Raw genomic sequence first — 21,957 nt, 5'->3', positions numbered from 1 at the left:
CCCCGACTCTCCTAACGGTAAACGTTAAGATCCAGGAGTGGATCAATGGCTGTTATCCTTTGATGTGCCAGGACGCATTACGAGCGGTGAGTTCTAATTGGAGCAGAGAGCTGAGGATCAATGTTGGATGTAATTGCCTGACACAGGGATGGGTGTGAGACTTTATTATCATTAATATTTAGACATGATGTGGGAGGACCCAGGCGAGGCTAAATGTACAACGGCGGTGCGAGCCTTTGATCTCAGGAGATAAGCAGATCGATTGGGGGTTGGTGGGGGGTGGCTGAAGGAAAAGAGGTCGTGAAAGTGTGGTGAGCTGGACGAACGAATTAGCGAGGCCCGCATCCAAGATTTTATCGAATTTCTCGGGTAAGCTTTCCTTTGGCTCAGAAAAGGTCACGCTAGGCCACAGTCCTAGTAAAATAACAACCTGGCATCTGGTCAGAGTCGAGGGAGGAAAGATGGCAAGTAGGCTAATTTTAAATGTGGTCACAAACAGGAGACAACCATTACATTTTTACCCAATAGACACAATTATGCATTCCTCAGCTCAGTAGTTTCTGAAAAAGCAAAAAAAAACTCCAAGATTACAACGATCAACACTCTTAATTAGATGTTTGTATAGCTAGACACAGTTTATTTTTCAGTGAAACTAGGTAGTTTTGGATGGATTAAGATAGAATAACAAGAAAACAGGTGAATGAGGAGATAATGTCTCTCCGACAACTTCCATTATTTGTACGACGTAACAGAATATGGTCAAGGAAGAAGGCCTACGGGGCTCAGGGCTGCTTCGTCGGTGTCAGCAAACACGAGATAATGTTACCTAATCTTTTCGGTAAAGGGGGGGTTAGACTGTCTGGAATATACTCCCTGTCAAGCATCATGGCCAGAGGGGGGGTGGGAATGCCCCATATGTCCATGGAGGCTCAGGGCAGGCTGAAACTGCGAGGGGGTGATGTTAAAGCTCAACTCTGTCTCCTCTGTTTTTGTCACCTAGTTCCCCAAGGACTGATACCTTAATCATTGTACTTAGCAGGACAAAGATGGGGGAACAGGCCACACAATAACAGGTGTGTTAGTTTTCATGGCCGTGACCTGCTGCCTGATACTGGACAAAGTCAAGAGATCGGGATCCAGGTCAGGAGGGAACGATGATCCTTAAAAAAGATTAAGTGAGCGCGGTGTTGTGTTGTAAAATGACACTGACTTGACTTTGACACAAATTTTCCACAAATTCCACCAATCCATTATTCAAACACATTTCCTTTAGAAATCACCAGGTAAATGCATAAAAAGAGAACAACAAAAGGTCCTCTGTGGTCATCCGCTCCATAATCCAATATTACATTAGAACATGCCACATTGCAGTATGAAACTGTTTTAATCGCATTTTGAGTCTTAAAATTTTAAATTAGGGCATGTTGTTTATTTATTTTGACCCTTGTCTGTTGTTGTCATGTCAACAGCTACTCCTGGGATCCAATCCATGTTAAGCTTACAGTATACTCTGTATTAATATAATGCTACATTTACACTTAAACTGAACTATTTGTAGTAAACACAATAATATAGAGTGTGTTTTGTGTGTTTTCAAGAGCTCTATTGGTGAAAACCAGGAAAAAATGAATTGGACCTGAACTGAATTCGACTTAAAGGCAGATAAGCGGATCATGTAATGTACAAAGTAATGTAGCTGAAAAACACTTTTCTCTTTTATATATTTTCCCATCATTGCCTTTCTCTTTTTTTCAATACAAGCCTGTAGTTGTTGACTCTTTGCAATTGGTATTGATGATAGCCCAGGTCTGTTGTATCTTTACGTTCATACTGTATAGCTCTCCACTCAGTAGTACATTGCACACTGTGCAGAAGTTCATACCATTGTAGAAAATCTCAGGGTTGAGCAACAAATGACCCATTATGTAACATTTTAATCATTATGCCAGCTTCAACAGCGTTAACACACATCTATGCATACCTATCGTGTTTTTGTTGCACTGTCAACTGTAAACCCAGTCGTAACCAAAGAAGAGGAAGTTTTCTCAATTATGACTTCAAAATATACACTTCACTCATAAATAATAATCATGTTAAGAGCAACACAGATATCTTGGCAGAAAGGAGCTGACATTTGCCATGTTTGACCCTCGCTTTTGTTCATCAGAATTGAAAGCCAGCATCCTTTTCTCTCTGACTATCTGCAGTGAGGCCATGCTTTTGTGTGTTTACCGTTGCAGTTTTGCCCACATTTTCAAAGTTCTGGTGTAGCCTCTTGTAAAAGGCTCATCCTTCGACAGTTAATGTTAAAAGTTAGCTCAGTATGCTCAGTACTTTGTTTGCTCTCCTGTGTGCTCGAATGTGTGTGTGTGCAACTGTGCACGTGTATATTTCTGAAGCATATTTGTGTGTGCATGCCTGGATCTGTGTATTTGTCTTTTTTTCTGCCGTGTGGCTGTGTGTGTGTGTGTGTGCGCACATGCCTGGGTGCATGTGCATAAGGGAGTGAGATAAGAAGGAGATGAAGAGTCGTTCAGAGGAGCTTTCTCACTCAGAGGCGTCCCCATCTGTTCGCCTGGGCCTAATTGTTCCTGGGTGCGAAGACATGGAAAAAAGGGAGGAAAGCAACTGTACTCGTCCCCTATCCCAGAGTTATTTCTGTAACATTAAAAGAGCGCCACCAGCACGCTCCAGATTATTGCCATGTAAATAATGGCACTTGGCTCGATTCCCTGCTAATGAATGTCATTTACTTTTCCAAACGAGGATTAATTATCGACCGAGGACCCCTCTCTCCTCCCACAGGGAGCACCGTCGCAATTAACTGCCAAAAGATGGCTGCTAATATTTGTGTTTTTTAAATACGTCTATATGTGCGTACATGTGCATATGTTCCTGTGACACGGTGAATAACCTCCCAATTAACTGTCTGCTTAATTCTGTGGTGAAACTGAGAGAGACCAGCAAAGGGAAGAGGAGCAAAAGAGGCTCATGTCAGCTTAATGTCCTTGCCTCAATTGAGTATAAGGGTTTTTGTTGGATGTTGCTGTTGGACATTGTTGTTGTGAAACTAGGGGAAAAGAGAGAGCTGTGCTTCTTCGGAGCCAGCCTCCCGGTTGCAAAATAAGGCCAGGAAAACAAACACGAGCCTCAAATTAGATTTCCCAAAACATAGCATTCCCTCTCATTTTACACACCACTGTGGCCTGCAGACCAGAATAGAATAACCCGTGAAATCCGCTTCGGATTCTGAATGGCACAGTCACTGGAACACTTGACAAACGAGTGCCCTCTGGATCTATCTGATGACCCAATTTTTTTTATCTTAGGGGGGGGGGGGAAAGGATCTTAAAGTCTCACCTAATTAGGTATGTTGTGAAATTGCCCAGTTAATGTGGCTCACTGATAGGACAGTCCAGCTATTAAAAACTTTCCCCCTTTACTCTCGTTCACTCTCATGTCAAATCCTCACTTTCCTCACTCCTTCCCTCCCATGAGCTCCCAATCTCCTCCTTTTCTCCCCTCCATCAAACTGCCTCTCCCTGCGTGGGATGCTTGAGCTGTTGCACTTTACCCAAATGAAGGAGAAGATGGGGATAAGGGTTGTTTCTGTCGACGGTGGCGCCGTTTGAGGTGCGGACCCCCTCCTGAGCACCCGAGACTTTGATAACGCTGCGGGGCTGAAAGGGTTAAATGCAGAAAGGCCCCAGCTCCTGCAGGAAAAAAAAAATATGACAAGACCCAGGCTTCCACATTTAAACCAACAGGCTATTATTTTAGTAAATGTGAGCATTTTTTTGGTTTGTTGCTGTTTGAGAAGTCACGTGGTTTTTAACCTACTGACCAAAGAATGTTGATTAATTACGCGAAAGTGATGATAACAATGTTTATTAAAGATAAGAATAATTATACTCTGACAATATTTAGCACAGCAGGTTTATTTCCATTTACAAAGTTCTTAGTTTGTGATTTTCAGCTCTATTCAAACTCCATTCTCACTTGTTTATCTTACGTCAGCACAAGGCCGGTTGAGGTGAGTGAGAGCAGCCTCCCTAAAAGCTTGTGTGTCAGACATGTGTACAGACTAGAGACAGTGGTTGTGATAATGGGTAACTGTGAGAAAGGCTAGGAGACACATACACCGTATACCATGGGCCATAGTCACCCCCACCACCCCACCCTTTCCACTGCATCCATGTTTTATGGCGAGATTCTGTTACTGCTCCCTGGCTCACCTCGCAGTGTGAAATGAGCAAGTCTCGACTATCCTCCTCCTCCTCCTCACCCTCCTCACCCCACCCCGCGAGCTCGCAGACACACGTGAGCGCTGCCAAGAGTGGCGTCTCTGTTTGGGTCTAAACATGTGGGGGTTTATGATCTGTTGAGTGTGTCATTTAAAATGCGCTCGTACAGTATGTCACACAGGCAGCGCTAGAGGAGAGGAAGCTCGACCTCGCGTGTATATATATATGTATTAGAGTGTGTGTTTACGGACGGTCTGAGAGAGATGGACTTTCCGTTTGTGCATTCTTACATACAGTACTGCTGACATTACAGCTACACTAGCAGGTACATGATGCAAGGGCCTCATGTTTGCTCTGAGGAGATTTACAACTGTAAATAATCACCATCCCGTCCTTCTCTACAGTACAACTCTTTTCTCTAGTTTCTCTGGCCCTTTCTTGTGCCTTACTTTCTTTCTCTCTCTCTCCCTCTCTCTCACTCAGGGGGAGGGTGAGGGGCATGCTCCAGGCAGCAGCAGGTTTAGCAGGTTCTGAGGAGCGCGAGAATAATTTTGGATGTGCACTGTTTCATCATCTCCTGCTGTCGGAAGTTTGTTTCTGAAGCAGGAGCCTAAACACTTGCTTCCTCAGATGATGTGTCACAAGTGGCACTTTGTTGAGCAGTTGGATTTGTCTCTGGCAGGTTTTTACATAGTGGAAATGAACAGGGATTGTACAGTGTGCTAGTTGTGATCTCTGTTTAGTGTAAACCAGGGCTTTGTCAGAACTTGTGTTCTTGTTGTGTAGTGTTTGTGTTCGTTTCACTGTTTGATTTGTTTTTACATTTGGGAGTTTCCACTGTCACACCCAAATATACCCTTTTCAGGATATTCACTCTACTGTATCATATATAACATTGATGTGACTGTCAAGCATTCTTGTAATTTCTATATATTAATTAAGAAATGTAGCTATTATAGTTGCTCCAAAAGTGCAAAAGTCAATGCACAAATTGATAATTTCATGTTTTCCTTATCTCCAAAATTCTACTTGAGGAAGTATTATTAGCTCAGACAGGCATTAGGCAGGTGTAGGTAAAGTTTACCCTGTCTTTGCTGTACTGAGAAATAGATAAGTGATATGATTTAACACAGTAGCCACGCTGTACATGTTTCCATGCAGATTCTCTCTGGAATAAGAGCTCCTTTTGTCATAAGTCACTGTTGCTGACGTAAAACCCTTGAACAGGCTTTTATCCCGTGTACCTGTGTAGTTCAGAGGAGCATGTTGTCAGAACCTGTGGAAGTGGATGTTAAGGAGTGGGAATGTTTTTTGAAAGCGCCAGTGTGCACGAGGTGTAAGTGAATAAATAGATAAATAACCACCGGCTCTTGTAGAACGAGCCTCTCTGGCCGTGGGCCAGGCAGGTAATTCCTCCAGCATAGTTTTGGAAGGGCCACAGCAAGCCAAGCCTGCCTCAGCAGTCAGACTGTCTGCACATTTCTGCCACTGATGGCATACCAGGGGCGCCATTTTCCTCTCTGAGACAGACAAGCCGGAGGATCTGATTGGCCTTCCGCCAAAGCGCATTCACAAAGGCTTCTTTGACAGCAGGTCAGTCGGTTAACCAAGCAGTAGGCAGAGGGAGAGAGGGATAAGCCAGGAAAAAAAAAAACTCTTCACCCCTCGCTTCATTATTAAAGGGTTCTTCTCACTAAAAAAAAAAAGAAACACTGTCTTGTTTGTGAAAAATTTAATAACATATATTCTCAGTTATTTAGTTTTTTACTAGGTAACAAGATACATTTGTGGCTCTGTAGACCTTCAGCCATTTGTTTTCTCTCCTGTATACTCATCTCACATCCCAGACATGGGTCAAAGGGGCAGCTTAGAATTCATCAGTAGATATGACTAGACTTATATGATTCATGTATGACCCATCCTTGCACAGACATCCAGTACTACCAGTTTATGTATGGAAAATAACCAATAGCTGACAATTATTTGTCAGTGATTCTTCCATGCCTGATATAATTAGCTTCATCAAAATGTTGCAGTATTTAAGTTAAAATGTCTGTATTGTGTGGCGTATCACCAGCAGTGTTATTTTCTATAAACAAAGAATAATGTCTAGAGTATACAGTACTGTATGTGTCAGAACTGGCAGATTTTTGCAAGCTGAGATTTACATAGCAACTGGAAATGTTTTGGTTCAACCCACAATCGAATGCATTAATATTGAGTCTGCATTTTGGCCCGAGATAAATATGCGCACAACCATTAGCTCTTCCTTGTTAGGATGTTGATGGAGCCTCACATCTTATATTTTCATCATAAAGCTGTGTAGGAGCTGACACGCTAGCGTTAAATAGCTGCTGATGTTCTCCTGTGTGCTCCGGCGCTCATTATCTCTCCAGTCCAGGCCTTGCGTCTCAGCTTTCTCCTGCCGCCCATCTCCTCCCCTGTGTACCAGCCGCTTTGCATACGACTGATGTTTAAATGCTGCATTGTTAACTGACGTGGGGTAGCCCTTTGCTGACCCGGGAGGTATTTGCTCGTTTGATCATGGGGCAGCAGTTTTAATGTATCGAAGCACTGCCGCTCCGTAAAGCCCCCAGTATACGTGGAGATGGAGGGCGAAAGGCAGGACGAGGGATCCATTGGTTGCAGGTCTGACAGTACAGAAGGAAGGTGATTATTAGACTCTGTTGGTCAGCAAGGCCGGAGGGGACACTGCTGACCCTGCACTTCCACTAATGCTGCGATGGTGGGTGTTGGTATTTCAGGGGGGTTTTGCGAGGGTTGTGGCAAAGACAAGAGAACAGGGCTCCATTGATGAGCAGTTTCAATATTTCCATCATAGTGTGTGTGTTTTTTTATAAGGGTTTGAATATTTGCATGGGTATTTGTTTCCGACCGTGTTCTGTGGTTTCTCTTTTTTCTCTTGTTTGTCCTCTTGCTATCTGATTTGTATGATGGACCTCTCACTGCATCGGGCCACAGGGGCATTTTTATGGAAGAAAAAAAAAAGAAAAGTTTTGTTAGTCTTCCTCCCAGAAAGTTAATATTTTGCACTTAGTTTTAGGTATTGACTTCTGCAAACAACATCAGTTTAATCCTATAGTAAGTTTTTTTGGCCTTAGTTTGTCACTAGGACTGCTAACTGAAAGCTGAATGTCAGTGAAATCCACCTTGCTGTTTTATCTCTGTCACTGAGCACAAGATTCCCACTTCGCTGGCTGACAACACAACAGAAAGAAGTGTTGAGAAAGAGAAAGAGGGAAAACAATGACACTAACAGTGTACAAGTTTGTGTTCAAGCCTTGGGACCATGTGTATCAGACCCTGCGTGTGCTGCAGCTAACCAGGCTCTGGCCCCTCAAAAGAAAATATTGAACACCTATACACCCTTCTAGCCTTTTCCTTACCCTCCTTTGCCCTTTTTTTTCTCTTATACAGTACCTCCTCTTTTCCTCTTTGGTTCTTGTCTTGTGGGAAGTCTCTTCGGGCGGCAGTGACCATAGATACCAGGGGGGAAAAACAGTGAGAAAACCCACTTCGCTCAACCAGATCGTTAATATTTGATGGAAAGTTCCTCCATGAATTTCCCATAGTATTCCATAGTGGCCTTGTGATGTGCAGAATGCAAGGACATTATTCAAAGAACTTGGTGCAGCATCCGGACCACTGTGACCAGCTGGATCAGTGCTACCACAGAAAAATATATATATTTATATGTTTATTATCAGCCTTCCAGAGTCAGAAATCCTTTGATGTCTACAGCACTGAGCGTGCTCCTGTGTCATAAAGCACATTTCACTTTTTTTTTTCATAAACAGATTTACCTTCAAATTCCCTGCTGAATAATCACGTTAACATGCTCCAGATTGACTCCCACCTTCCATATCTATGTCAAGCACTATGGATCCTCTTGAGATCTCGCAACCGGTTTCTGCAAATATGGATTGGCTCTTGCATTTCCAAAAGTCCCAGAGCAGCCCAGATGCCCCTTGACTTTTGAACCGTGGTTCACAGGAAAGCAGAGGTGAGCCCGCAATCTGCATCTCTCATGGTGCCTCACGCCCACGCTGCCGAGAAAGAGAGAGAGAGCGAAGCCACATGAGTTTACGTCTGGCAGTGGAAGGAAAAAGAAATAAATTGAAGGAGAATTCTGAGATGATTAACTCAGGCTGTCATCGTTGGCCCTCAAAGTTCCTCCTCTTCTCTTTCTGCTAACTCCTATCTTCTCCCATTTTCTTTGCTTCTTCACTCGTTCTCTTCCTTTTTTCTTTCTCCGAGTTTTTGCAGCAGGCTGACCCTGCATGGCTGCAGGCCTTGATTAGCAGGGCTTCAGAGCCCAGAGTCTATTGATCGGGCCTCCAGAGCACTAAGCAAATGTAGCTGGAGCAACAAGTCAATAATGCGGTTAGTGCAACAATCCCCATCAGCTTGGTGGCTCCCCACACACACACACACACACACACCAAGTGGTTATTTTTCCTGGATTGGGGTAAAGGGGGAGATTTGGTGGCGAAAAGGCGATCATGAGCAAATCAGTGTCACTCCAAGCACTTGAGCTTTTTCTTTCTTCTCTCTCCAAGTCTAAGTCCAAGACACCTAATTCAACATGATTTAACTGGTGATTTATTCCATGTAGAAGATAAGTTTATTCTAAACCATTACCTAACTTCCCTTTTCTCATCCCAGACTGATCCCTCCTCTCTGTCTCCCTCTTAGGCTGTCTCAGCTTAGACACGGGGACTAGGGAAGCTAGTCTGCAAATTTAATGGAACAGCATGGATTATTTAGACTGACTAAAGCCTCTCTTGTAGTGTCAAATGGGGGGTTGTGAGATGACATTATACCCCCACAATTTCTCTCTTCCCGAGTCTCTTGCTCTCTCACTTTTTCCCTCTGCTCAGCCTACCTGATGTCCAAACAGGCTGGACCTGATGGTTTACATAATCCTTAATCATTCTGTGTTATTTCACACTAGATTGCCAGACACTCTCCTTTAGTTTTCACACATTTTGCTCAACAGTCCCTTGATGCAGACACACACATGTGCAAAAAACTCTCTTACACAATCTCTGACACAGATGCATGTATGGTCTTACACGTTGAATCTTGGCTGGCTTATTCCTTTCATACCTGCAGGACAGGGCAAAGGGGCAAAGGTGACCCGAGGGTCACGAGGTCAAGTTCAAGACGTGGTTTCTTCTCCTGCTTGCCTGTGGCTCTAGTGGAAATCCAAGTTCGGTTAGTCTGCTCACTATCCACACTGACATGCAAACACAACCTTTAACCTCTGGATACCAATAGAGGAAGCAAGTGTTAGCTATTTCCTTTATGGATGGGTTTACTGCTGTCCAGAAAAAACTGATCTGTGGCAGTTTGAAACAAGTTAACAACTCCAGATCAAGAGAGGTCAACATACCTTTTTATTTCCAACTTCACTCCCCTTGGAAGTCTTCTCCTGTCATACCATAATGGCAATACCTGCCTCTTAAAGTATTTTAGTTTCTATACTATTAAGTTTGTGTTTGACATAAGCTTTTACCACCCAACAGAGCAGTTTGGTATGGATGGTATTTTACACAACACACAGATTCTTATAATCAGCTCGGCACATTGAAAAAGAGGGAGAGGTTAATGTCTCCACGTGGAAGGGAAATATCGTAACATCATCAGTATCTGGAGACACACAGGATGCAAAACTAAAACCACACGGGACTTGAAGCAAATATTTGGAGAGCTGACTTAAAATGGCAAACAAACAGCATGTGGAGGAGCTTCCTTACCCGTTAATAAAAAGACTCAGACATAAACACTAATATCCTCATGTCTTCTTTGTCGCGGAATCCTAAACAGACGTCTTTTTAAGGCCCAAAAAGTTTAAAGAATTTATCTGAAAAAGTGGTTTTGTTTTGAGCAGAAAGCAGTCCATGTGAAGAGAAGTACTTTGATTCCAACTTGTATTAAAAACTAAAAGACTATTATCTAATATTAACTCTATATACAACAAGGAGGTAGATGGAAATAGATGTACTGTCTTTTCTACTTATCATAACTTTTCATTTACTGTTAAAAAGTTAGACATTCAGTCAAGACTACTTTATATTGACATTAACAAACATTTCGTCACTAAGCCTGGAGATGCTGGGTCAAATTTCACAATAATGACGTTGGTGTTAGGTGTCAGACCATCGATGTATTTACTACGCCTGGCTTCCCTGACATGAACTCAGTAAAAACATCTTAGTATGTACTGTTAAAGTAACAATAGTTGTGCTGTAATTAGATTAAGAGTCACTGTGTGATGCTGGAGCCGTCCTTTTTCCTTCCTTTCTATGTCACTGTGTTACGGCGGTAACAAAGCATGCAGACGCCATGAAGCATCGCCTCAGGTGTCCCTCGCCCCCTAAGCATCCAACTCCACTATACTCACTTGTTTTTTTCTCCCCTCATTTCCTTTTTCTTTTCTCTCATGAAAGTGAGCAGTAGTGCACACAAATGATTTATGTGCATTAATGAGATTTCAATACTGAACAAACAATAAAAATTTATGGACATCATAGTTTTGGAGGCCTACAGCTCTAATGGCTAATGTTACGCCCTTTTTCACCAGGGCCAGTAATTGGATCTGCAGCTGGCCCCTGGCCCTCGCAGAATGTATAGCGAAGGGGGGTTTTGTGTTTTGGGAAAATCTTAGCAGAAAGGAGGAATGGTGAGGAATGTCAGCTATCAGGATGTGGGGATATTCCATCTATGTGCACACAGTAATCCCCAAGTCAAGTTGCAGTTGAATAAAGAAAATATCAGTTATGTGTTTATATTTTAATAATTAGAGTCCCGACATGAAGCGAAGTCAGTCAGCAAATTCAGCAATAAACACTGAGCTTAAATTTGTTTGTTCACACATGTAATGGATATGGATTTACTTTCCATCCCAGGCGAACTTGACAATGACCATAACAGAACCGCAACGGGAACCTCGCATGACAAAAACATCTTACTCTGTGTACTATTGGAGTTCTCTCCATCAAATTTAATGACAGATCACACTTTAACATTATTAACTATTATTTGCTCCATGTTCAACCAGCTTGCATAACAGCCCTACATCTCCTTTCTTTGTTTTGGACTTGGTACAGTCACACAGTATTATTCCTATAATATTAAAATCAAGTAATTTTCTTTAACTGTCATTTCTCCTCTTGTGATATTATAAGCATTGAAAACCAGAATACAAATATACAAAGTCTGATTAAGATTAAGGTTCGCCTTAAAGCGGAAATTCAAATCGACACAGCAGCACATGGGGAAAATGTCATAAGAAAATAAATACGAATAGAAGCAGAATATAACAAATATACAACAAAATTGATAATAAGATGAAATAGAAATACTATCAACAACAGCAATGTGATGAGATCACAGTGGCCTTGGATAAGGTTGTTCATCAACTTACATTTGACAGTTATAAATATGGGCTGTTGGCTCTTGTAGACTGTAAACTAGTGAGGTGACAAGCATATAGGGCAAACACTGGAAAAAAAATATTTTGTATCACCACACCCCTCGAGCTAGAGAGACAGAGAGAGAGAGAGAATGAGAAGCAGGAGTTGGGGGGGGGAAAGTAGAAAGGGTGTGTGGAATATAAGCAGTGTAAGAACAGAATGAAGGGACTGAATGTATGTATGAATGAGGGGACAGACAGTGGACACACAGGAGGATAGAGAGGGGGAGGAGGGGAGGAGGGGGGGTTCAGACAGGGGAACGATCTGTGTATGAACGGTGCACAGAAAGCCACCTGTACATCACACCAGGACGAGGAGAAGCTGCAGCAGCTACCTGAAATTGCTGCTGGCAAAAAAAAAAAAAAGTTCTTAAAAATTCCAGGCACAGTTGCAATGTATTCTCTCTCTCTCTCCTTCACCCACTCTGCCTGTTTTCCATTTCCCTCTCCATCTCCTTTTCTCTCTCAGTCCCTCTTTTCATCTACTTTTGCATATACACCCACTCCTCCCATGCTGAATTTCCTCCTCCTTCTCCTTCCTTCCTACCTTCCCTCTCTCTCCATCCCTCTCCTCTTCTCTCCCACTCACTCACTCTCTCCGTCCTCCTCTCCTCTCCGTTTTCTATACTTTTCCGGGAAAGAGCCGGGGTCCCAGTCTAGGCTGCTGCTGCTGCTGCTGCTGGCCGGGGTTGTTAGCCGCCAAATAAAAAATGGATGAACTTGTGGAACCCCGGTGCTCTTCTCCTGCATCGAGTCGGTGGAAAGAGAGAGAGAGCGAATCAGGCTGACATGAAAGATCACGTCCTCCAAATAAAACCTGTCCATCTTTTATGTCTGTTTTCTCACTTGTGAAAAAAATATTTTTGTCAACAAGGGTCAAAAAAGGGTCTGTGACTCCTTTAGGGATAAATATTCTCAGCAAAAAGAAGCTAGTTAGGATGCTACATACAGTAAATTAGAGGATGCGTTTTATATTTTGTTTAAGGAAAGGATTTGTCAAAATTGATGAATACATATACACTGTACCTCTTAATAGCTTCATATTAAATTAACTATAGGCAAGCAAAATCCATCATCCACTTGTAGCTGAACTCCAGTGGTTCAGATCACTCCACATCCTTTTTGGGACAGTTTGATATCAACAATGAGACTCTTTTTTTTACTCTGCTTTTATGCGTGTACTGTAATATCATTTTGATATTATCTCATTTTTGATTGCACATTTGAAGACAAAAACATTTTGAGCTGTAAGAAATTGAGAACCTTAAATGAATCCTTTATCAATATTTTTTTTTATCATTGTATCATAAGATCTATCAATCATACAAGTCCCATGTAGTCACAGTAAGTTGAGTTACGTTTTTTATTGTTTTGTTTGGTTGGTTTTCTCTTAACAATTAAATCAGTTTGTTAAAAAAACAAAAAAAAAAACATGAAGGAAAACATGAACCAGATTTTGTAACAGTAGACATTTATCTACACAGTGTTACACTAATGCACAAAGTTACTAATGGATTATTTATCTTTAGTTGACAGTGAGCATGTGAGCGTCGGGTGAGTTAAATATTGTTTTTCTTTGGGGAATTACATGATGTTGGGGACTTCTTTAAATAATTACAGTTAACAGCTCGCAATTACAGACCCACTCCAGCTGTGTGATTGTGTGTGTGTGAGTGAGTGAGTGTGTGTGTTTAAAAAAAAAAAGTCATCATTTATCTTGAACACACCCTTGGGGGCAGTAAGCAGAACATGCGTGGTGGGATCAGATCTCTCTAACAAACAGGTCAATTCATTATCTGAGCAGAGCGAGATGAACCCGATCTGACGGAGGATTGTTCAGCCTCGTTCTTCCTTGTTTCATTCACTTGACTGAAGCGTCGCACGTTTCTCACCTTTCTGCAGCTGGATTGATCGCAGGCCCTTCTCCACCCTTTATTTGTCATGTGTGTGTGTGTTAGCCCAGGCCAATACACTCGTGTGTGTGTGTGTGTTCGTGTGTGTGTGTGTGTATGTGTGTGTGTATGTTAGCCCAGGCCAATACACTCGTGTGTGTGAGGGAGTGAGTGAGTGAGTGTGCACATGTGCCTCCACAATGAAACATTTATATGTATTAGTTTGTGCTAACAAGTCGATGCATTAGTTAGGACTTACCCCCACCAGCGTTCCACCTTCGTGTCCATCACTCAAACCATTTGTGAGCACATTGATCCTTCCCTCCCTCCCTCCCCCTCTCCCCCCTCTCTCCCTCCTCCCCTCCCTCTCTCCCATGCTGTATATTCCCAGGGTTTGGAGGGAGGAGAGCCAGAATGGCTCAGACAGCCATTGATTTTTATTTTATTGGTCTACTAGTGGAAAAAGGAGGAATAGGGGAGAGCCTGAGAGATGCAACTCTGCTGCTAAGTTTGTTCTTAGTTGAGACCGTGTGTGTGTGTGTGTACGTGTACGTGTGTGTGTGTGTTTAGGTGGGTTGGGCCTATCTGCTTATGTCTGTCTGACTGAGACTGTTTTTGTTTTGGGGTGGGGGGTGTTATCTGTCTGTCTGAGAGGTGTGTGTATGTCTGTGTGTGCGTGTCCAGCAGCCACCTCCGAGAGCCATCAAAAGCGTGTGTGTATGTTTGCACACATATGTCTGTGTGCATCTGTGTGTGTGTGTGTGTGTGTGCATTCTCATCCTCTTGTGTTTTGTTTGGGCACACACACGTGTGTGTCATTGAAAGGACTGGGGGATCTGGGGCGCTGATGGAGCTGGCACTGGGGACCTGGACCCCAGCACACACACACACACACACACACACACACACACACACACACACACACACACACACACACACAGCTGAGGTGTATCCCGGTGCTCATTAGAACTGGTAATAAGGCTGTGCTGCTGGAAGAGGAGGGAAAAAACAGGGAAAGGAAGAGAGGGAGGGAGGAAGAGGGTGGGAAGGGAGAAAAAGAAAAAAAAAACTTGAGATTTTAAATTTTAATAACACTGGTACGATTTTGTAAATCTTTCCTGACAGAAAAGTCCTCATTATTTTCATCTGTCTCTAAGGAGCCTCCCCTCCAGCTCTGCCTCCCCGGGTAAACGGACTTCTCTCTCTCTCTCTCTCTCTCTCTCTCTCCCTTCCTCTCACACTCTCTCTTTCTCTCTCCCTCTCTGTCTTCCTCTCCTCACTCTCCCTCTGTTCCTTTCCTCCTCTCTTTCTCTCTTGTTTTTTTTACTCAGCTGCTTTATTGTCCATTTCCGTCCTCCTTGCTTGCTTTATTTTTTGCTCTCCTCCGCACTCATCATTTTGACAGTCTCTCTCTCTCTCTCTCTTTCTCTCTCTCTCTCTCTCTCTCTGGTGCTGTATATCTGTGTATTTCCGTCTAGTAAGGTGTTAGCTGACTGGCTCTGCCTGCGATGAAGGAGCATCTGGAGCCAATAGAACAGCCAGTGTTAGACACTGTTATTGGCTGGCGTTGCAGTTACAGTTACTGTTGGTCTGTCTTCATGTGAGAGTTTTTCTTCTCTTTTTTTTGTCTTTTTTTTTTTGTAGGGGTGATGGTGGGGGAGGGGGCAGGTGGAGGAGGTCGTGGGGGGCAGAGACAGAGGAAATACTTTGGGATAATGGTATCATAGTAAGGGAGCGGGGTCTCAAACTCAGTGTGTGTAGGAGTGTGTGTATATGTGGGTCAGCGTGTACATCTGCACCCTTGTACACGCTCACACATCCCCAAATTCTCCACTAACACACACACACACACACACACACACACACACACACACACACACACACACACACACACACACACACACACACACACACAGACCCCTCTCACCCCCCACCTCTATGTCAAGTGTCAAAGCTGGAGGATGGATCCGGTTTGATAAGTTCTGTTCTGTCTGGCCACGTGTCAGGACGGGATCAACCATACGGCAGAAGAAAAGCATGTTCTTTACTCTCCTACCTCCCAATTTTGGGGATTTTTTTTTTTGGGGGGGGGGGGGGCAGGTGTTCTATATTTGTGGGGTAAGTTTTATTTTAGCTGCCTCTGTTCTGTGAAGAATTTCTATGGGAACTAAACTGACTTAGAGTAGGAACTCATTTGACTAGAGCTCTCATGGTAAAGGGCTTCGCTATGTACAGAATACAAATGTGTAGATTTAAATCTACAGGTGACAGTAAGTATGCAGATGAGTGGTTCAGAGAGGATTATGAAAATGATCTGTCCTCTGCTATTTTGTCTTTGTTTGTATAGACACCACAAGTTGTTATGAGCAACCAGAGGGAGAAAGATTAAATGGCGGATGGAGCAAAATAACTATATTACCGATCAGCTTTTTCTGTTGTACACCAAAGTATTTGTTTGTAAAACATTCCTCCATTGTGATTCTAATAGAAAAAGAATCATTACCCATTTATGTTGTAATGTAATATAAGTAGAGACTTTTAGCCATCTCGTCTCTGTTGTGGTTAAAGGAGAATGAGGAAAAGACTCTTCACAGGCAGACAGTATTTTTTAATGGATTTTAGTGAATTATGACTCCCCCCTCCACTGACTCCTCCCAGCCCGACTTGCTTAATCCTCCAGTGTGTGTGTGAGTGTGTGTGAGAGAGGGAGTGAGTGAGTGTGTGTGCCTACAATCCCTGTGGTCAAAGGTGACCCTTGGCTCATAAACTTCACAATATCTTGTAGTTCCACTTGAATTATTGTGAGCATTAGAAAAGAGATGTGCGGGGTTCACGTTATTGGTTTAGTCCTGACACTTAGTTTCTCATGGTGAATTAAGTTACACAGCTGCTCCAGTGAAAGCCACACTTAAAAGTTTGAGTTGTAGCGAGATTGAATTTAACCTTAATTTATTTTGCAGAAATCACCGGCTTCAGCAGCTCGGGAGTATTTCACTGGCTGGTGCTAAATTTAAGTGTCAACCTTCTGCTTAAATGTTCACCTCGCCGCAAACAATTAAGATTACCTACTTTACATCACGCTTCAAGGCAGGTTTTGTTGGGTTGGTTTATATAGGAAACCAGTTTAGGTCAAAATTTGTATTTTTTTTATTTATTATTTTTTTTAAATATGTGTCCCCTGAGGAAAAAGTTCTTAAATCCCACCACTGTCACAAATTCCTCGCCGCTTTGAACATATAAGTGTTTGAAATTATTCAGTGTTGTATGCTGCCGAATCAGACTCCTTTTAATTAATGCAATTTTTACAGAATTGAACCCCCCTCCCTCTCCCTCTCTCCCTCTCTCCCTCTCTCACTCTCATCCCGGCTCCTCATCCATGAGGCTAAACCAACTTCCCGTTCATTTTTCCACCCCCAGGCCTCCAGTCCCCCCCTCCCTCTCCTTTTCCCCAGCTGAAAAATTAACAAACAACACAAAGCGATTCTGGATTCTCCCAACACACTCAGACACACATACACACACAAGCGCCGATCCTCTGGGTATTTGGCTGGGATAAATAATCATTCTAAATAATGAATGTCAATTAATAGGGGGAGATGTGGCCTTGCTAAAGCATGCTCTGATTAGTGTTTCAGTGGGATCTCCTCCCCAGCTGGCTTCAGCCAATCACTCCAGCCTCATCCAGGATCAGGCTGTCCTATCACAGCATCCCCTAAAGCCGCTCCGACTCCCAACCACAACATAGACATGTGGCCATAGACACACTCAGCAGCACAGCAATTTTTATTTTTCATTTTTTTTAATCCCGGCTGAAACCTCAGCGACGCCTTAAGACACGACCCGCGGCAGCACGATGTGAAAACACCCGTGACTGTTGTTTGTGTTGTACAAGACACGTTTTCCTGTATAGAGAATGACACTGTCATGATAATATATGCATTTATTCAAGGATAAACTGTCTACTTATGAAGCAGTGCTACTTACAAACAGTAGCTGTAATGAGCTCTCTGGTGTTATCCAGCGAAGAGCAGTTACAGTACAGGAAGTCAGCGAGAGGACGGAGCGTCTCGTTCCTGAGAAGGAGCTCATGGCGTGTCACGAGTCATTGGTTAAAGTTTTTAGCTTATACTGTAAAAGTGTCCTCTGAAAAAGTGAAGATGTGATGATGATGTGTTGGTTTGTATGTCACTGGAGCATGTCACCTTTGTGAAAAGTATAGACGATGAGCTATAGATGTAGGAGAATGAAAGCAGTCCTGTGACACGTCGTCGTAGCAGTAGCAGTCAGTCTGTGGTTATATATATATACTCCACTGTGGCTCTTTCTTCCATCGCCGCCGGCTTCAAACTAAGTGGCTGCTGCAGGTGCTGCTGCCGGTGGCCTGGACCTCGACTGGTGGTGCGTCAGGCTCAGACTCCGGCTTTAGAGGGTAGTGGGGTGACTGAGCAACCAGCCGACATACCCCCCACCACCCCCCCTCAACCCCCCCTCTTCTTCTCCCTGGTGATAAATGGCCACAGCATGGGCTATTCATCTCCTGCTTAGAGAGGTGGACAGTGCCCCCCCTCCTCGGCCTCTCCTCCACCCCTCCGCATGTCAGCAAATGTGATAATTCTCTCATTTGTCAGGGGCAGCGGAGGGTTCGCCGTGGTTTGTGTGTGTATCTGTGCGTGCGTGTGTGTGTGTGTGTGAGAGAGAACACAAACTCTGGAGAATTTTCGGAGACACGCACGTGAGATGAGAGATGAGTTGCTCGCACTCCTGATGGTGTGTAACTCTCCAGCAGCACCCGAGCGAGCGCCCGTCCCCTCTCTCCGGCCCTCTTTTCCCAGCTTTGTGTTTTTTTGGTTCAAAGCCCCCTCTTGTCAAGTTTACTTAGGTCACAGTGGGAAAATTTAAATGTGCAAAAGAGTGAGTCGTTTTATGGCAAATTCCATCAGTAATTCAGCGATTTTATTACCTCCAGGAAACTACTGAGCCACTTTTTCCACTTTATTGTGCAAATAAAGTTTTAGAGCCTGTCTGCAGTGTGCGTGCATGTTTGTGTGTGTGTCATGCTTGTTTATAAGTGTTTTTGCTCTGTTTTCTATGTTCACATGTGTGCGCACGTCGATATGAATTTCTTTTTTTTTTTTACAGAGGCTACGATTGTGTATGCAAGTCTGAAATCGTTTGTGAGGCGCTTTAGACAGGAGCGCTGCACAAACACGTTGCCGTTTTAGAGAGATTTTGTGTCCGTGTGTGTTTGTTTGTGTGTGTGTGTGTGTGTGTGTGTGTTATACACTCCCATGCCAATGATTGTGTACTAGTAAATACCATGTATTCAGACCTCATGGTAGCTATTAAACATGATAAACCTCCAGTTGATGGCTGGTCATTTAGTTTGCACATAAACATGTGACTGTTTAACGTGTTTTACTTTTCTCAGTAGACACAATATGACTTCTGTGAACCCTGCCTGACGTCTCTCTCTCTCCCTCTCTCCCTCTCTCCCTCTTTCTCTCTCTCTCTCTCTCCATTTCTGCAGGATCATCCAGAATCGAATCCTGGTCTTCATCCTTGGAGCCATCATTCTTCTCACCATCATCCTGGCCATCTATTTCAATCTGCGAGGCCACTGATCTCCCCTCTACACACACATACGCACACACTCACTCACTCCCCCCTCCTGCCCCGCCGCCCCCTAACCCCCCCGACACAAATACAAACACACACACGCGTGATTAATAGCGACAAAAGCGTTGTTCTGCTGTAATTAGGACAAATGGTCCCCATGAATCACTGTTTCCAAAGCCTGACAGGGAGCTTTTTTCCATCTCTTTCTCCCTTCCTGTTTGCTGTCTCCTTCCTTCTTTCTTTTCCTCTCTTACCTTTTTTTTCTCCACTTTACACTTACCTTTCTTTTTCTTTCTTTTTTCTTTTCTCCTCCTCAGCTTTGTCCTCTCTCTGTCAGGCTCTCTCTTTACATCTCTAGGGGCAAAAATGAGGGGGGGGAGATGTTTTTATGATAGCTAATATTTTTCATGGTGTCACCCCTGAGCTCATTGCGTCCCCAGGTGAACAAGGCCTGGGGATTTTTTTTTTTGTAACTCAAAGCAGATTCAGATATGTATATTACTTTTCTGTGATGGAGGTGGGTCAAGCGTTATTTCGGGGGTGTATATGTGTTGCACGCATGAGAGACGGAGGGAAAAAGAGAAATACATAATGTTTGTGCATGTGCATGGGTGACAGACAGTCATGGATTTGGGCGACCCACACTGCGTTTTGTTATTAACACCAACAGCAACAGACACACATGCTGCGGTATGTACGAGCTCCTGTAACTAAATGATTCAGCTGTTCTTCATGTAGCCCCCACACAGCACAGAGGACAGTGCCTTCAGATAAGATATTGCTGTTCACACTCCTTCTTTAAAAAGCTCGGCGGAGCCCAAAATAGACGAGTGGCGCTGCCTTGAAAAGAGGATGCACATGAAAAGGTTGAGGTCAGTTCAGTCAATCAAGGTGAGAGTTAATTTTTATTAAGAGGAAGCTGTTTATTTTGAGTCATCGCATCCAGGAACGGATACTGTACATGAACGTTTTAAGAGAGTTTGGAGATTAAGACAATTAAAACTTACTCTTTTGATATGTTTTTTAATAAGAATGGGAACTGACCTCAATCTTGACATAAGATAGAGAGAATAGAGAAAAAAGTTTCCTCGCACATTAGAAGCAGCTTTAATATCCACATTTGGTACAACGACCCTGCACCTCCCAAACTCAGACCTCCTCAGCTCACCCCCATCGACTCTGTAACATAACTGTCATTGTGGAAAATTGTTATAGGCGTCATACTGTATGTACTAACATTTACATCTACATCATGTATAGTGTTTTGCTCTCAAGTGATTCTGTCTTTACTATTTATTTATAAATGCATAAATGAGTTTTCAATTAAAGTTTCTGTGCTAGAATTGTATATTTTATTAAGTCTGTAGGTATTGAAAATTAGCATTAACAATATTTTGTTTCTTGATTTTGGGTGTTCAGTGATTAGACAAAATGCAGGCTGTGCACCAGGACCAACTGAAATGTGTGGATTTCTAGTTTTGTGTCTTTAAGGTTTTGTTTTTTGTTTGTTTTTTGTTTTTTGTCTGCTCTTATAAATGGATCTAACTTGTTTTAGAACTGGTACTTTTTGTTCTATATTTTCCTTGTCAAGTTCTGAGGACTGTGATGCGGTCCTTGTTTCTTCTGCGTGTGTGTGTGTGTCTGCGCTGCTGAGTGATGATGTGATACATTTGCAGGTGTTTGAAAGCCGTGTGAGTGAGTGTGTGTGTGTGTGAGTTTACTGCTGTTTAATTCTTCAGGGGAAAGTCATTCTTCAGGGGGTCTTGGAAAAAATCTAAATTTAAAGAGCAATGTTGGAGAATTTGTGAAGACACATGAAGGGTAATGGTGTGCGCGCTACAAACACACACAAATACACACACACACACACACATAGGAGTATATAGTATTATAGTGTGGTCGGTGTGGCGGTTCCCAGCGAGGACATTTGCTATTCTGTTTTAGGGCCACGGTCTTCATTTTCGAAGATGCTACACCCCCCCACCCCCCCTCTCTCTGCACACGCACGCACGCACTCACAGCCCCTCCTACCGACCACCATTTCACAGGCCCTCACCAGCCGCAGCGCCACAGTCTGCTTCAAAGCCTCAAATTAATGGCCAACAAAATAGTGTGCCTCTGACCGTCCCATGCGGGGCCGACCCACCAAGAGTTATCATTAAAGTCAAGGAATAATGAAAAAAGGGGGAGGAAGAAAAAAGGGAGGGAGAAGGAAGGAAGTGAACAAGGAATCGTGGAGGTGGTGGGGGGTGTGGGAGGTGGAGAGATGGAGGGATGCATGGATGGAGGGGTGGAAGCTGAAATCCCTGGCAGTTTGACAAACCTCATCTGGTAATGACCCTCGGTGATTGTTTTTTCACCCAGTGCACAGTGTGTGTGTGCGTGTGCACGTGTGCAGCCTATACGTGCCGACGTGCTCTCTTCTCATCCTTTTCTCTCCCTCTCCCCCTCTTCCTCTCTCTTTCTCTCTGTCTTTCTCTCCCTCTCTCTCTCTCTCTGTGTCTTTTACTCCCTCTCTCTCTCTCTCTGTCTTTCTCTCCCTCCCCATCCCTCTTTCTCCTCCCCCTTCTCTCTCTACCTCTCCTGCCACCTTTCCTCCTCCCTCCCTCCCTCCCTGCCTCCCTCCCTCCCTCCCAGCCTGTCAGATGAGCGGAGCGGTAGGTAGCGAGTGAGCGGTGAAAAGCAGCGTGGCGGCGGCTTCTATTTG

General features: G+C 43.5%; 1 protein-coding gene across 3 annotated transcripts in view; it reads left to right on the top strand.

The window, feature by feature from the left end:
• The window catches only part of vti1a (vesicle transport through interaction with t-SNAREs 1A), a 111,345-nt gene extending 90,577 nt beyond the window's left edge, over positions 1-20,768 (top strand). For 2 of the 3 annotated variants that reach the window (XM_083993675.1, XM_083993674.1), the window contains one exon: positions 19,162-20,768. In XM_083993675.1, the coding sequence (XP_083849801.1) occupies positions 19,162-19,255 (94 nt within the window). In that variant the 3' untranslated portion in view covers positions 19,256-20,768. The remainder of the gene's footprint in view (positions 1-19,161) is intronic. The other variant, XM_083993676.1, reaches the window with a different exon arrangement.
• Positions 20,769-21,957: the final 1,189 nt, after the last annotated feature.

The sequence above is a fragment of the Trachurus trachurus genome, assembly GCF_905171665.1.
Source record: "Trachurus trachurus genome assembly, chromosome: 19".
Taxonomy (NCBI): Eukaryota; Metazoa; Chordata; class Actinopteri; order Carangiformes; family Carangidae; genus Trachurus; species Trachurus trachurus.
Note: the sequence above shows the minus strand (reverse complement) of the source record. Positions and strands in the feature narration are given on the sequence as shown.